Here is a 17,685-nt window from a genome sequence, read left to right on the forward strand (position 1 = left end):
CTGGATAGAATTGCCACATTCAGAGACCATAACTTATTCATAAAATATCTAATTGAGGTACTTTTTTAGAAAAAATCAGATAATTTTTCGAGCTCTATGACATGGTACTACTTTTTAAGAATACGATGAACTAAGTGATCAAGCCAAATCCACCATTTAAGGTTGGGATAGGCAAATTAAAAATTTTCATTTTGAAAAAGGCTTTAATAGAGCATATCTTCCGATTTAGAAAAAAATTAGATGGAGAGACTAAAGATAAAAGTCGAAGTATAAATCAAGATCTACTCCCGTCGATTTTAGCCTTTTTATGATTATTTTCTCCAGTCAAATCTATTTCGTTAAAATCATTTTCTCTTTGAACTAGAAGACAAATGAGACATGAATCATGCAAGGACAAATCTTACCGATATAAATAGAAACTATGTAACTTCATTCTATTAAGTAATAAAAAAATCTAAACTCTACTTTCATTAATTCTTTTTTTTTCTTTTTTGATAAGCTATTTTTTTCTTTTTTCATAATTTAGTTATAAAGGTTGAGAAAATAACAAGATAATTTACCGATACTGCAATACACGGTGAAATAAATAATATTAGTTGGATCTCACAATCGAACCTCCATATAAAATCAGTGATATGAGCAGTGATACAAGGGTGATGTCTAGATAATTTGAATAGTGATACAATAAGCGGTCTCTAGCATTTCTTTCTATTTTTTTTCTCGTAGTTTCCTTCTCACTTTTTTTTCTCAAAAAATTATATAATGCAATATCCTTCAGCACCGCTAGGTTTAGTAAACAAGAAACGCAGAAATTCGGAGACTTCCAGCTCGCTACATGAACCTATGGAGCCTAATATAACACGAAGGTTGACATTCAAGAATAGAATATTGCTTCTACTTAGCACTTTAGAGCAAGGTTAGCTTGTGAACATAAAAGAACCTCATACGGTTTAGCATAAAATGACACATGGCAGTTACTGACATATGAGATTATATTTTTGGGGTCCATATTGGAAGTGATCATAGTCTAGTGTTCTCTTTCTCAATGACCAAAAGATAAATTAAATTGCTAAAGATATGCGCTGAAACTAAAACTCCTTAAAACTCAGAAATCAGTAATCACAGGATCCACTTCACAGATCTGCCTATCAAAAGCACAAGGCATGGTGTACCAAAAAAAAAAGCACAAGGCATGGGAAGAAGAAACTGATCCAATCCAAAAATCAGACGGCAATCACTAAAGCAACTTGTTATAATCATCCAACAAGATTCACCTGGATATGGAAATCCATTACAACCTAAGAGAACAATTAATGTTGGATGTTAAAACTAAGCTCAGGAGCCAAGGTGTGCTCTAGGAGAACTGAATACAGGCAAATCTTACTAAAGTCTCATTCAGAAAAAAGTAATCCATCCATGCAAAAAAGCCAATGCATCATAATCTCAAATACAGTAAATAACTTAGAAACTGCAGTTTCTTCCTTCAGAATTTAAGATTCCATGCATTCTGCTTCACTTGATTCCACCAATCACAAAATTCAAACAGCTACCTGGTTTTAGACCTCTGGTCTAAATTGCTTTGGCTGTTAACCTGCATTTTTCACCAAAGTCTGCACCAAAGACAGGGACATGAAAAACCATCCATTCATGACCCGGGAGTCTTACTCAACACATCAATTTTTTTCACAGATTAAAAATACATTTTTGAATGATTTAAGACAAAAACCGTCAAAATCCCAAAAACTGAAATATTGTGATCTTACCACACAGATAAATAGTTGCACTGCAGTATCTTCCTAAATCTGGGATGCAGCTACAAACTGAGGGCACCCTTTAGCTCTTTGGATCCTCATCTCAGGAGAATATATCACATCCTGAATCTTACTTGTCTCACTTCCATTGTTGCAATTTTCTCATTCTCCCTTTGAATGGACAAAATTAAAATTATCAATTTTAATTTTGGACTGTCTAATAATAAGTAAGAACTTCCTATGAACCCAAAGACGGACAAGGTGTGTAACTAATGTGAAAAAAGATATCCCACCTCTCGAGTATCCAAACCAGAACCTTACGCGGTACTGGCAGACTGACATATATGCTCAAATCCAAAAAGACAATTTTTTTATACAGCTAACCACAGTGTAAAAAAAAATTGAAGCATAAATGCATAGTGAAGAAAAAGTTGACTAGGAGGTCAAATAAAATCAATGGAGAACCCACCTTCAGGTATGAAATCCCAAAAAGAAAAGAAAAAGAAAAAGGCACATAACATAAGTTGGCATTCATGCTCCAGGGAAGAAGACTAAAGATCAACTTTTTCTACACCTAAAAACAGAAACCATAACTAATAACACTAGAACATAACGAAGAAAACACTAGTGAAATTAGTAGACCATCAGTAAGTGCTCTACTGCTCAAATGTTCTCTGCAAAGAAGTCATTTCAAAAATTTCTTCACTACTTTTACCAAATGTTCAAACACCCATATTATGGTTGTCATAATGGAAACAAAGGCAAGATATTTGAAAAGATGGAAAATATAAATTAGCAGTAGAAAGAGACCCCAAAATGGCACCTAGAAACATTAATTAATTTTCTTGAAAAGGGAAACAGAGAACTTCAAAGATACCACTGAAAACATGTTTCCATACCAGAATGTGGTATTTTTATGCCGATGTATTCCACATTCCATACACATTTTAATATTTCAGGCATATAGAACAAAAGGGCTCTGGATATGGGCCCAACTATAAATTGCATCTTGGTATCCTCTTCTTCTTTCTTAATCGTTCTAGACTCTCTTACCATTTCTAATTCTCTCACACAGTTTCACATGCTTTTAGACAAAAAAAATAGAAAAAAAAACTCTGTTACCACCTTGCTTTTTCTCAGTTCCATGTCCAAGACTCCATCAAAATGTCTACTCTTCTCCCTCTCTTGATTGCACGTCCAAGGTTTTGCAACCCAACTCCTAATCTCCACCTCTTAATTAGTTAATCCCATGTCCAAGTGTCTTATGCAACTCTCTTAGTTCTTTCTCTCTCTTAATCCCATATCAAGGCCTCAATCATATGCCCGAGCTAGGTCTGTAGCTCAAATCTTGATATTTGTATCTTGTAGCCCATCTTACCCCAAACTTGTGCCATTAACTACACATGAAATTTGACCAATAAGATGGGTTTTAACACTGCAAAAATAAACATGTGGCCCATTAACTATATTACATAACTCTATATTTTCAGTTATTAGCTCCTAAGTGATGGGCCTAACATAACCCATGCCTAAGCTTTTTCACATCTTTTGTTGTTTCGACGTACTTTGGGATTCTTAATATTGTTTTCAATCCATGTTGGATTGACAATGTGGGTCGTTTAGGCCTATAAAAAAAGTCTGATATCTATCGCAAACGAGATTTATATATCAAATATCACCACTCAAATCTAAAGAATGCCAGAAAATTCATATTCAGGTAAAAACGGGAGAAGATGAGAGGGGGCGGGGTTGGGTGGCCTCTTCGGCTAGAGGCCCATAATATGCACTGCCATGACAAAAGGAAAAATCTGCCCAAGAAGTACAAACAACATTGAACTGGGTGATACCATAACCAGGGAACAAAGAAAACCACTCCAACATTTCCAAGGCATGTCAGAATGAATATCAAGGCAGTATTAGCCAACGTGCACAACAATAGTGATTTGAAGCCGCATGCATGACTTCTAAACAATGAAAGTTAAAAAGTTTGATACTGCAGCATACACATACAAGTAAAAGCATTATTAACTTCAAGATAAATTTAGTGCATGAACCCATATTTTAAGACACCAAGAGTTGTAATTATCCACCCCCCAAAATAATAATAACAACCAATAGAAAAAGGAAACACCCATCTTGATATTTATGCCTAAAAAAAAGGCAGGGCAAGAATGCCAAAAGGATCTCTAATCAGCCAATTTACTCAAGCGGTGAATGGTACTCCTTGCAAGTCGATTACCAGGATCAATCTTCAGAACCATCTGCAAATCTTCAGCCCCAAGTCTGTACTTTTCACTGCTCTCATACAAAAGCGCACGTTGCAGTAGCACCGAGACATTCGTGCTATCATGTTCCAATACCTGCAAAGACCAATGACCATTTGCATTTCATTAAACCAAAGCCAGAAAAGGGAAGAAGAGGCTCATACTTCTTAGCATCCTGATACCTTTGAACAGTCGGCAATGGCCTTCTTATACTCGCCAACTTCCTTATAACAAGAAGCCCTGCAGGACAAGACCTCAGTGGCGGCATCATTTTCCCCGGATTTTTCTATAAGCACAGCTGCCCAAGAAAGCCACTTGATAGCATCGGCGAACTGCCCCTGCTTGTAATTTTCCAATCCTTTAGTTTTGGCTGCTGAAGGTGTGACCCCGGCAGGAGGTGGCGGGAGCCCTTCAAGCTCGGTTGTCGTCCCGCCATCATCATGCCCCCCAAACTCTGCACCCAAGTCCCAATCATTCGCCTCCGAGAACGGCTGCCTTCCCGGTACCTCCGAAGCAGCTCCAGCAGCTGAGGCAGATGAGGCTGATGAGGAGAAGAACATATCCATCGGATCCGCCCCACCCTTGGCCGGAGCAGGCTGTTGTGATAGCGGGGGAGCCGAAAAGTTCTCAGCCGGCACTCCAAAATCATCCATTTTTGTCGAACTGGCATTCTGGAATGTCCCAAAAGAGTAGTCGTCACCACTGCTGCTGCTCAGATTGGAGGATTTGGCCGACGACATCGGTTGGTTTGAAGAATTTTTCGATCCGAAGTCCATCAACGATCCAAAGGGATCCCTTTTAGCATTCATCGGCGGTTCCCCAGCTGATGAATTCATCGGCTGCCCGCCGCCCAAGGGATTCCCGATCTTACTGCCGGACTGATTCAAAGATGAGAAAATTCCAAGATTATCCGCCGAACCCCAGTTGGAGGGCCTCGTCGGGGTATTATGAGAGGTGGTGGATGCTCGGGCGGTGGTAACGGTGGATTTGGGGAGCGAATTGGATAAATTTGCCGTGGAGAAGGCGTTACTGGGGGCGGCAGCCTTGAGGGGCACGTTGCCAGCGGCGGAGCGGCCCTGGCCGAGGGCGGATCCAACGAGATCGCTAAAGAGATTGGGGTTGTTTTCCGGGATGCCGAGGCGGGAGGTGGTGGGGGCGGCGGAGGTCCAGCTCTTGCCGGAGATGTCGCCGACCATGGAGGACGGTGGGTCGGCGATGCCGGATCTGGGGACGGCGGAGGCGGGCTGGTGGGTCCACGAGGGCCGGGCCGGCTGGTGGGTGAAGGGGGCGGTCGGCCGGGGCGCGGCGGCGGATGGGGCGGGGGACGGGTTGGGCGTCTGGTCGCGGAGGGGGCGGGAGGTGGAGCTCCGGCCGGCGGCGACGCCGAAGTCGAAGCTGTAGGAATCGAAGGAGGCGCCGAAGGCGGCGGAGGAGGAAGGGCCGCGCTGGGAGCTGTTTCCGGTGAAGGAGTTCATGGCGGCGATGGGATCCGGAAACCGCCGGTATGCGGTCGGGGACGGAGGACGCAGCGAGCGGGCGAGAGAGGAAGGAAAGGAAGAGGGAAAGAAGGGGCGGTGGGGGCCTAATAATCGAGACCAGGGAAGCGAATTATTTGGTAAGGGGTTTGATTAATTAAGTAATTAATTAATTGATTGATAATTTGTGTGCCATTTAGGATTTTAAGAGCTTAATTTGGATGGATGAAGTGTGGTTATCTCCAATATTGGGTTTGTTAATTTTAAGTTTAGGAGTGGGCGCGGCAAGGAAAGTTGGACTCGTATTTCGGAATGGGTGGATGGGGGGTTTGGGACACTGTTTCTTTTGCAAGACTTCAACCTCTCACCGACAACCAGTGTAAGGCTGTTATCCCTTGACTTGTACCGTTTGATTTTTGGTAATACTTGGATATAGATTTTTCCTTGGATTTAGATTTTATTTTAGCTGAAAAATAAGTAATATTTTTGACATCCACCTTTTCTTTTTATAGGTGGGATGGTGGTATACAAGAGGCTATACGGCGCTTCTATTAATGTATGACATCAATTTTTTTTATTTTATAAAAATCGTGGCTCAAGCGCGGCACATATGCGAATACAGCTAACAAAACTAATAAATAAAAGACTACATAAAATATAAACACTAACCTATGGCTTACCCAAATAAAACCACTAGAGTGGTGAGCTGTATGGGAGGCAATCTAGTCTGCAGTATTGTTTGCCTTCTGCATATATGTGTGCCTGATAGAAGATATATACTCTCCAGCAATTTGTGGGTGTCGTGGAGCAGCGGCCTTCTAGCCGCATTATAACTCAACTCCGAACCCACTCAGTCATCGTGGCTGAGTTTTCCTCGAGAGGAATGCGATCCATGCCCAATACCGGTCACGCATAGAAAATATCCTTCCTCTAAGCCCATTGCAAGCAACAGACGTGCCCAACATGCTACTCTTGAAGCATGGATGCCGACGTCAAATTGGTTTTCTTGTAGCCGATTTGCCACTTCCCAGGCTGTGAATGTTAAGCGAATCAGAGGCCGGAAGCGGTGCAGAAGTTTGGTTGTTTTGGAATCCATGACTTGGGCTTTTGCTTATATAGTGCGATGAAATAGCATTTTACCATAACGAGATGGTCTACTTCAGTTTTCTTGGTAGTTTGTTCTCCATGTATTCGGGGTATTTATGTGGGCTAATTACGTATACTTCATTGTGTTTTTCAGGTAGGTCTGGGGTAATTATTTAAGCCAAGAAGCATAGCTTTTCCCTGCTCGTTCGACAAAACAGAGCACGGTGCTACTGACAACTTCCAGTAGAGCTTCGTCATATTTTCTTGGAAAAAGTTTGTCAGATCAGACCTGAGATATGGCGACTTCAACAGGTTTAATGTCATTAGAGTTGTCCATTAGCCCATCATGGAAGTATCAAGGAGATTATCTTAATATCTGTTTTGTTCTAATACGCCGGATCTCCTATGTTCAAGGCCTTATTTCGCAAGAAAGATTGTAATTTTTTGGTCTTAATCATTTATAACTTTGTCTTTTCACCCACAAACACTATCAGGTCAAGCTCTCCTCTTTGTTAACTATCACTTTGTTAATCACCTCACTATCACAATGATATGTTATACATAATACATGATGGATACTAAATAAAAGCGTGAAAAAATATATTAATGCAATGGCTCCACACATCCACCAAATGGAGTCTGACTCGAGGAGGCTCTATGGCTTACGTAAGAGAAATTAATATAGTATGTATACTTGAATACATACGTTATAGTATGTATTCAAATAACTATTTCATCATTATGAAATAACTGCGGCATACTATTGGTACTCTCGAAAAAATAATAATGATATTCATCGAACATAGATAGAAGCAAGATTCGTGTCATCGTCATACACTGTAATAACTCAAATCCTCATGTTGCATCACTAATTTACTTAAAAAATAAAAGTAAAAAGACACAAAAACACAGCGATTCCAGTTTTATCTTAGCATTGAACGCTATCAAAATGGCAAATTAATCTGTCTAATGGAAAACCCGCCTGAGTGCTGTCTCTTGTTGTCAACCTTTGCTCCATACTGGGTCACGTCAAATAGCTTCTGCCCACAACTGTATCCAGCCATGCACAGAACCAAAGAAGCCCAAAAGCCTAGCTTCGAGGCCATTTTCAAGGCCACGTTATATCCTTCTCATTTTTACTCAGACAGAACACAGTCTATTTCCTTTTGCCAAGGAAAAGGAGTTAAAAAGAGGGTCCCGGAACGTGATAGGTGTGCATAGATACCTGTCTCTCTTAACCAGCTCACCTCCAAGTATAGTGAATGGCTTGGAATCACAGGATTGAAGTGGTCATTATTTCTATTTCCACGGGCTCTTCTCTTCGCCATTGCTGTGAATGGAAAAGTTATTTTTGGTTCTCTTTCTCCTCTACCCTCCATTTGCTGCCAAAATCTAGCCGTTGACGTACCCAATGAGATTTTGAACCCAATATACTGTTCCTCAATGTATATTCCAGTGGCCTAACTTTGTGTTGGGTGTCCAGCCCTATAAGGAGTTCTGTGTTCATAATGGCTGTCGTGGTGGCGATGAGTTGGGTGCACCAGTTACCTACTCCTGTCCCATGATGGGAACCATGCACCCATCCGGACCGCCTCAAGTGGACATGAGCACCCCAAATCCATTCCGCAACTATAGTTAAACTTTCGAACCTAAGCTATCTCATCTTGCCTAGAGTTAGATGGGTTAGATTGGACAAGTCAAAGTAGATAAAATTATAAATATCATTTCTTTCAGCATACAAATTAATAAACAAATAAAAAGGCTATATATATATATATATATATATATATATATATATATATATATATATATATATATATATATATATATATATATATTAAAGCTCGGTACCTCACACAACATTAGATAAACTAATTAGATTCCAAAATATAAAATTTGACAAACCAAAAGTTCAAAAATAATACAAGCAGTAAGTAAAAATATTGTTCATTAATAAATCAGAGGTATCTTAAACTAGGATAAGCAAGCAATTAAAAATGGTATTTTAGTAAATCCCATAAGGCATGCCTCGGGTAGGCATGATATTTCCTGCATCCATCCTGAACCCGCTATTGGTTTTATTTTAAATACCCTTCCCTACCCTTAACTCTAAATGGGTTCGGTAAAACCCACCCAATTAGAGTCAGGTATCTAATAATGATGTGTAATCATCATTGCTAAATAGGTGTATTGAAGCCAAACTTATGAAGAGGTCTAGTCTATATTGGGCCTATAAAGTGCCATAGGTTCACCCCTCTGGGAGTTTTCCCACTTAAGTGAGATGGATTCCAAGTGTAGACTGTAGAGCAAGGAAGAAGAGAGAGAAGAAAAGAGAGGGAGAGATAGGGTTTTTTTTTGGAGGTTGTTCTTTTATTATTTGAATATCTCAAAACCTAGAACAAAGTGTTGGAATTCTAAGCGGGTCGGGTCTGGTCGCGTCACGAATTCTGAACCCCTATTTCTATTGAGACTTATTTGACTGCAAGTTTGGAAATTCCAGCAAACGCCGAGTTTCAAGTCCCTTATATAGTATATTTATCAAATCCAGTGATCATGGGACCATATATGGCAATAGTGATCCCTGTTTTTTCATTGCAAAAAGGCTGCTTCATAAATAAAATGAAGCCTCTCTCTCCTCTTACTTCAAAATAAATAAAATAAGCATAAAATGAAAATATACTATTGCCATATATGGTATAGTATAGTAAGAGGAGAGAGAGGAGAGAGAGGAAGCCTCTCTCTCCTCTTACTTCAAAATAAATAAAATAAGCATAAAATGAAAATAAAAATCAAATGACCTATTTGAAGAAATAACATGCATCACAAAATCCATTTAAACAAACTCAACTAGTTTACCTCCAAACAACATGTTGTGTATGTGAATATGCACGTAGAATGGTGCAACTTGTCTTGCAGAAGTTTCAATTATTACATGCAAGTCAGCGTAGCTAAGCCTTATATAGTTGCCATCCACCTTGGCCCATATGTCAAGCTCAGTACATGGGTCACACATACAGTATACTGAACAAGTGGTGAGAGGGGCTGCTGACATTCTCAAAAATTTAAATAGCAAGTTCTTAACCACCAAGCTATATCTTATATTATTATTTAAAAGAGTTTGGGCGAATATTAAAGATATCCCTAGAGATTTTTATGACGGCTGACATACAAAATGTATGGGTCTTCTTCTTATTTTTTTTATCTTGTTCCATATATCAGCGGTAATATAAATTCTTTAAATCTTCCATACTCTCTTCTCTGATTATTTTTTTTTTCTAATCTTCAATAAAAGTCAGGTGACTTTCTCCACCTCCTTTTATTCAAAAAAACCAAAAAACAATCTAAGTAATTAAATGACTATATTTTAACCATCATGCTGCCTAGATTACTTTTCAAATTCACCAAGCTACGTGGATAAGCTCCAATTCAGAAATCACTAATACATGGTCTTTGTGTCTTTTAAGCTTTTGCAGTGCTACATGGTGGACCATATCGCCCACCACTACCGATCCATAATCATGGATATATATATATATATAGACACACACATACACTATACATTAAAAGAGGATCTGGTGCTCTCTCAGGATGCCAAAGTGTCAGCTTCTCAAAGCATGCAAGGCTTCACAAATCTGCCTATTGCATGTTGAACATGGATCAAATTAATGCTTGCAACCTTCTGGGTGAACTCAAAACTATTTTTACAATTTTTTTTATCATCAATGAAAGAAAAAATGACTTAAGCTCTATATTTGTAATTCTTTCATCTTCTTCTGATTTTCTTTAGAAAGATTCGATTTGAGCAAATTAAGGAAAAACTCTTTTCTTTTCGAACGGATCATCAGAGATGATCAAGAGATAAGGTCTCTGGGTAGGACCACTTGGGAAAAGTTGTGGTTGGCCATGCCTTCCTATAGAGGCTTCTTCATTGGATTCTTGCTCTCTATCAACTTTCCGAGGTTCCTACCTACCTCTCTTTTTTTTGTAATAATGAGCTTAGATCATTCTCTCTCCGAGATCTATACATATCTCCTCGTATATTTGTGAGTAATAAAACCAATGATTACCAATGCAGGATCTACTAATTGGAATCTCATGATTAAAGCTACTACTCCAAAGAATCAATGAGTGGCGTTTTGGCATGTGGAACCTCTCATGCCGAATAATTAGTTTGTTTGCAAGAAACTGCATGTAGCTTTGGATACGGACTAATAACTGGCCTGGGTGGGAAAATATTCTTGAGGTGGCCAGGTGAATAATGTAATCCCAGTCCTGGGAAAAAAGCTAGGTAACCAGCCTCGTCTCCTCTTCATTATAAACTGCATCTCCATGGTTCTGAGTCCTAAGTAGTGTTATACTAAACATTTAGTTTGAAATATATATTGATGGTAATTTCTTTGATAAATTTTTGTTAAAAAAAAAGAGATAGAAAGAGCATCATCGATCCAATAAATATCTTGGTAAATTAGATTCATTTGATCTGTGGGATCCTTGTCCCAAAACTTCTTGTCCAGCAAATCTACATCCATGTTATCAACAAAGGACATTTCGACAAATAGCAAAACAAGCACCCTTCTTATCTGAACTTAATAATCTTGTACTTTTATCTTAATTATATTATGACTTATACCCTGCCAAGAAGTGGGAATATGATGAGATTTAAGCAGAAAAATTTGAATGCTGATTACTATCTTCATGCGATATATATATTTTAATAGGACTTTCTTTCTTTTTTTTCCTTCTAAATACTCTATTCATCAAGTCTCATGACTTTCTCACCGCGAGACTAGATGTCATTCTAAATAATGGAAAAAATCTTAACCATCCTGTTGCTTTGTTTTCTAGTTGGATTAGAAAATAATAAGCCCCAACTCAGTACAATAGTAGCAGCAGGGACTCGCATGCACACAAGAAAATAATAATAATAATAATAATAGCAGTATCAAATCTGCTGGAAAGCTCTTAAGAGAGAGGTGGTGTCAACCAACTAAAGAAGTAATTGGCAGCTAATCTAATAGCAACAAAATTAGTTTAAAAAGGTGATAGAACTTTTTTTTTCTTCTAAAATATTGGTCCAGTGGAATCTATGCCTCATCAAATCCTTAAAATTTCTTTCTTTTTCCATCCTCTCTCAAGTCTCTAGAATACCAATAATCATATTGCATGAATAATTCCCATGGACTATATGGAAACTATATATCATGTAAACGTTTTTGCATTCCCTGGCTAGCACACTGCTACATGTATCTGCGGGCCTTTTCTCTCCCACCTCAGCCCTTGTGAGCCACATATTTTCTTGGGATACAGACCAATTCAGCAAAATTAAGAAGCTAGCCCCCAATGCATACCGTCCATTAAAAAGTAGAAGAAGACACTTGGGCCGAGATAACCATATATACATACATACATACATATATATATATATATGATAGACTTGACACCCAATATCAAAACAAACCATAGACTGGAAGGTGCTCCACGATAATATTATCTATACATCATACCACATGGAAGGTGCTCCATGAATTATACTACGTCAAAGTACTGCTTCTAATACATCATACTACATGCATGGAAGGTGCTCCATGAATTATACTACATCACACTGCTTCTAATACATCATACTACATGGAAGGTGCTCCACAATAATATTATCTATACTTCTCCAATATGATAGGACATGCATGGAAGCCAAAGAAAAAGCCAAGCTATAGAGCATACAAGCAAATCCTAGAAGAAGGACCGGCGATGGTATTCCACAGTCATAACCCCACCAAACTGTCGGGCGACTTGGTTGGCATCAAGGACAGGCTCCTTCTTTGGAGGAGGGTCTTGGACTGGCTTGGGGTAGTAATAAACATAAGCTGGTGGTGCCCTCTTCTTCCGGCCCTGGCACTCATCTAGTAGATCAAAGGCCTCTCTCGCTACCTTAGCAAGGCGAGCCCTCTGAGGATCCATTCACAAGAATAGCTCAGGTGAGTACAAGAGCCAAGAGCTTCTTAGTTTTGGGTTGCGAGGGCCTTGTGGCTGGCCACGCCTTCTTATAGGTACAGGAGTCTTCTCTGTTGACCCCAGTTAACGTTCTGAGATTCCTCTCCCACTTTCTACAGGATACTTGGTTAAATATTAGCTTTCGGTTGCTCGAACTTATCTCCCATACTCTTGGGGAAGAGACCAGTGGAGTAGATAGGATGCCATCTCGGCAGCATCTAATGCACCCCTAAAGTAATGAATCCTATAATGGCATGGGAATATTTACCTTCAGCTGAGGTCTACAAAACCAAGAGGAAGTGAAGAGAATCGTTAAACTGGATGAGCACAATGCACTCCTAACTAATGAATCCTATGCGAATATTTTCCTTCTTTGTTACTAAGGAAGCAGCCATGAGGTCTACAAAGCCAATAGGAAGTGAAGAGAATCATCATTACACTCTGGATGAGCACAATGGATATAATAGACGTATAATTTGGTCGGGTGCGAATTGAGATCCTACCAATATGAGAGCAACGGATGTAATGAAGTCGACATGTTTTGCTTGGCTGTGATCAGGAAATCAAATGTCAATTGAACAGACCTAGCTCAGATCAAGGTCCAATTGGATCAAGATTCACTCAAGACTACTGATACTGGTCTGTTTTCGTCTAACATGAATCCAGAAAGACATTGCAAGGCCTAGTTAAGAGGTTGGTCCCGGCCAATGTTGGCCCATCATGAAAATGACTCGAACTTGGCCCAATGTCGGAGTCAGGGTCTTGGTGTTATATGCGTACGAATTTGTTTCCCCTTTTTCCATGTTTTTTTCTTGATTTTTAGGAGTAGGATCCTGGCATCTCAGGAGTTCATATCTATTTTATCCTCTTTTTCTCATTTTTTTTCGTGTGTTGATATTAAGCTGAATGTCTGACAAATCTAGAGCAAAGACTTGGTGTTAAAAAAAAAAATAAGTCAATCTAAGTATCCAAGATGAGAATCATATCAAGACCATTCGGAATCAGATTTGCTTTACAATCCCGAACATGATCACGTCTTTTAGATTAGGATACGATTTGTCAGAAATATAAAAGAAAAGAAGATCGATAAAGGTGGAAAAGAAGCATCAAACAATTGAGGTTGAGATGATCCGGATTCCGGCATTATCTCTTTGCATAAGAAGCCAACCTGAGAAAGCTTTCTTAGCTTCAAGACAACATGCCAGGTTTTTCGAATCTCAACAAAACGTTCCGATTTCTCTCAAGACACGGTGGTAGTTTGCACCATGTAAATTATTAGTTATCCAAAGAGGATGATAGTATAAATAGATAAGAGGTGGCAATCCGATCAGTTCGAACCAGATACTGTCGGGTCGGATACAAAATATAAGTTCTAACATGACCATTTTATTAAATAGGTAATCTAACTCAATCTATAATGAGTTCGACGGAATTAAACACATGTTATTTTTACACACGCTTGTGTGCATGTGTGTGTAAGAGAGGGAGGGGAAGATTTTCATACAACTAAACCATCACTGTTTGAGAAGTGTAACTTTATCGCTAGGGACATCAAATGAACAAGTGGGTTGGTCGGTTGTGATTGCATTTGCCTGCTTGCGTTTCTTCGTCCTTACCATAGTGACGTCCTCTGCCCACAAACTGTTGAGAAGAGTGCGTCCCATCTTCCATCAATGACGTGGGTAAAAAAACTCGTGCTTATCCAACTAATTCCTTCCTGTGGGGGAGGAAAAGGCCACGTCTAGGCTAAGAGAATCCCAAACTTTTCCATCTCTTAGTGTTACTATTTAAAGGACGAGGAGTCAAAGGTGGGTTTGGTCTTGGCCAGGTTCTGGAATTTCCTGTGGGCTAAAGCACCAAGGTTCTCACCGCCACAGGACCCACAGCCCATGATGGGCAGCCTCATCCACAATAGCGGGACCACAGGCAGGATTATTCCTATTATAACATGATATACTCCCATAATGCCTTATGTCATGCGAGCCAGTGCTCCACTTTTGGCCCACAGAAGTTCTCCCCATAATTTCCAAGAGGAATATGCCTAAGATCACAAAGGAATCTCCCTACCCAAACTCTAATTTAAGGCCAAGATCAAACATGTAACACAATTCAGTTCAAATCATTTCAACAGGCTAGGGTGTTGGCTGGGCAAGATTTCGATTAGCTGTTCGCCGAATGCAACGTATTCGGATTACACCAGTGCTGCAACTTGATTTACGATTATATTTGTCTTCTAGTTAGAAAAATTTGGAACTAAGTCGAGCAAATAAGGGCTAAGAATCGGCAGAACGAGATTTGGAGTACTGGTTCGCTCGATCTAATCGTTTCGAGTAACACGAATATTGCAACTCTATTTAGCATGAAATTTGATTTATAAGGAGACATTTGACAATACTAATAAGATCTAGGCCAGTTCGAGCCAACCAAGTTCTGATAATTTGAGCCCTAGATCTTATCTTGCAGGAAGAAATGACTTGGTTGTGGACTAGTAATTTGTACAAACTCTAATTTGGCAAACCCACAACAGGGTAATATCATTAGCCATTTGCTGGTGGCAGCATATCAACTACTCCTAATAATCTAAAGTCATGGACAATGCCATGACATGTGCATAAAAATCTCAACACAGGCGTGGATGTCATATCAAGAGGGCCTTTTTGAAAGCATCCCATATGCTCGATGTCTGGGTTATCCAAGGGATAGCGAAACCCACACTAAATGCTAGCCTAGAGGACGCATTTCAGGGCAAAGTAAATGTTATTTATAGCGCACATCATGAGGACCATGGTCCAGATGTACTAGTGCTATTCCATGCCTATCATGACAGTACAAGTGGAGATATGAACCCTGTTCTGCTGAAGCTAGTAATTAGCACTTTGAATCATTGAAAAAAACTGGGTCCCATCTATTCCTTGGAAACGTTGGCCGAAAGGGACAACACGTTGATAGGACAGCTAGGATTATCCACTTGGTTTATTCATCTAGATAGATTCCCCTACGTGGCCTATCCGGAATAATTAACATATTCATCTTCAACATCACTGGATGTATGTGAGGATTAATTTGAGTGTTGGAATACGTAAACGACTTCGGCGAAGCGAGACAAATCATCGGTCTTTGTTTAAAATGTTATCTTCCCATGTGGGAGCAAGTGGAATGCGGATGTCCAAGGGATATCCCACCGGGTGGCAGGTATTGTCACCGAGACCACCGGGATCGAAACCTCCGTCTAATTCTCCTTGGTTTTGCCGTTTGGCTTCTTTTATGCCCAAACAGCAGGTAATTGGCATAGAAAAATAAATGTTATATTAAATTATTATATTTGTTAAAAAAAATAAATGATAAAAATAGTAAAATAAACAATATAATTTATTAATTATATTATTTTATTAATGTTGTATTAATTGTTAGTTTTTTATACTACTTGAACTGAACAGATTAGGAGGATTGGTGTTTATTCACAAATAATTTTAGAATATCGTTTATCAAAATTTTTGGAGGACTAGAAAGTATTTTTGAATAATATAATGGTGCTTGGTAAAAAATCATAATTGTTTTGGCCTTGTCAGAAAATTAAAAAATTTACTTTCTAAAGTGTTTTGTCACCGATGTTAGAAACTATTTGAATTTTAATAAATTTTTTCTGATGATTAAAAGGGCCACTAATAAATCTCATGATCACAAATCATATCATATCATACCATAATATATTATTATATTTATAAATATAATATAATAATAATAGTTATATTATAATAATATAATGATAGAATTATTATAATATATGATTAAAAATATAAAAAATATATTAAATTTGAAAGGTATTTTAGTTTTTCTGTCTTGAAGAGAATTTTTACTACTGCTGTCACCTCAACCGTGACCATTTAGAGAACTTTTGCTTGTAGATGTCGTTTCAGCTTTTTATTATGGACATATGGAAACTGTCGCTTCAGCTTTTTTTACTGTAGACATCAGGAGAATTTTACTATAGATATCACTTCAGTTCTTTTACTGTGGACATCTCTTACCTAGAAATCTTTAGGTTTTTACTAAAGTTTTCTAAAATTATTTTTGAATATCTTAAGAGGTTTTCTCTGGGTCTTCCTCTGCTGATTGATTTGACCATTTTTTTAATAATATTAATAATACTAATAATAGTATTAATACAGTATAAAAGGTGTAGGGCCCATGCTGCTGCAGTATACAAGTTAAATTAGATAAAACAAAATCTGATAAAGAGATATTCATACGAGGAAAGTCATAGCAAAATTAAAATATTTTATGCAATTATCTTATTAGGGTGTAATTGTTCATAATAATGGTATGGCAACAATATTTATTTTCTATTTCAAGTAATATCATTTGTTGTTGAATTTTGTAGCAGATAAAATTTATATATAATTTCTATTTTTTTAAGAAGAAAAGGTTTATATGTAGTATTAAGTGTGCAACTAATGCTCTTTTAATAATTTTTTAGGATCTATTTAAATATTGTTAAAGAATTGAATTAAAAATTTTGTAGGAGTCGAAGATTGCGTCATCTATTTAAACATAACTCTGCATCATTCAAATATTACCCAGTCCAAAGCCTGTGAAAAAAAAAAACTTTGATAGAACTTTTTTTTTATTATTTTTATAGTCTAAAGATTAGGACCTAAGCTGAGCTTGGATATGCTTTAAGAAAATTCAAGATGGATAAGCTTTCTACAAAAAATTTTAGCTGAATACTATAAAAATATGCAAATAGGCCCTCATAGTAGATATAAACCTATTTTTTTAAGTATCAACTATAGATTTAGGTTGTTAACTAGAGAGCAAAATATCAATTTTATCCTTAATGATCCAGAAAAGATTATGACTTGAACATATTTTATGAAAGAAACAAAGCAGTTTTACTAAAAAAATATATCAGGTGGTACATCACTAGTATAGTGTTTGAATCTTGTTGAGGAGACATCAAACCGAAATACCACAAGAACGGGTGGCGGGTCTTTATATTTTCTTTGGTACCTTGGAGAGCACACAAATCGTTTGTATGCTAAATGGCAGCTAACCATTTTAAAGTAAAAAAATTTTGAAATGTGTGGAAGGAACCATTTAATTTAGGCTCTGCCTCCA

General features: G+C 38.2%; 1 protein-coding gene across 2 annotated transcripts; it reads right to left on the reverse strand.

Annotated features, from left to right (window-relative positions):
• Positions 1-1,231: 1,231 nt before the first annotated feature.
• On the reverse strand, positions 1,232-5,606 carry LOC103707263 (uncharacterized). Of its 2 annotated transcripts, XR_015974360.2 has the most exons (4): positions 4,198-5,606; positions 3,991-4,111; positions 1,764-1,922; positions 1,232-1,610 (listed from the first exon to the last, which is right to left on the reverse strand). XR_015974360.2 is itself a non-coding variant. In XM_008791683.6 (2 exons), exons 1-2 carry the CDS (start codon positions 5,488-5,490, stop codon positions 3,938-3,940), a joined length of 1,467 nt encoding a protein of 488 aa, XP_008789905.2. In that variant the 5' UTR covers positions 5,491-5,605; the 3' UTR covers positions 3,759-3,937. The 2 variants fall into 2 exon arrangements, 1 of the variants encoding a protein (XP_008789905.2); XM_008791683.6 differs by lacking the exons at positions 1,232-1,610; positions 1,764-1,922 and having other exon boundaries at positions 3,759-4,111; positions 4,198-5,605.
• Positions 5,607-17,685: the final 12,079 nt, after the last annotated feature.

Source organism: Phoenix dactylifera, chromosome 17, assembly GCF_051530095.1.
Source record: "Phoenix dactylifera cultivar Ajwa chromosome 17, Ajwa_hap1_PhDact_Kaust_v1.1, whole genome shotgun sequence".
Lineage (NCBI taxonomy): Eukaryota > Viridiplantae > Streptophyta > Magnoliopsida > Arecales > Arecaceae > Phoenix > Phoenix dactylifera.

Excerpts from the sequence above, each read along its gene's own strand:
- LOC103707263 (XM_008791683.6), bottom strand. The coding sequence starts at position 5,490 with ATGAACTCCTTCACCGGAAACAGCTCCCAGCGCGGCCCTTCCTCCTCC. Across the intron at positions 4,112-4,197 it reads CCATTGCCGACTGTTCAAAG|GTATTGGAACATGATAGCAC; the intron begins GTATCAGGATGC and ends TGGTCTTTGCAG.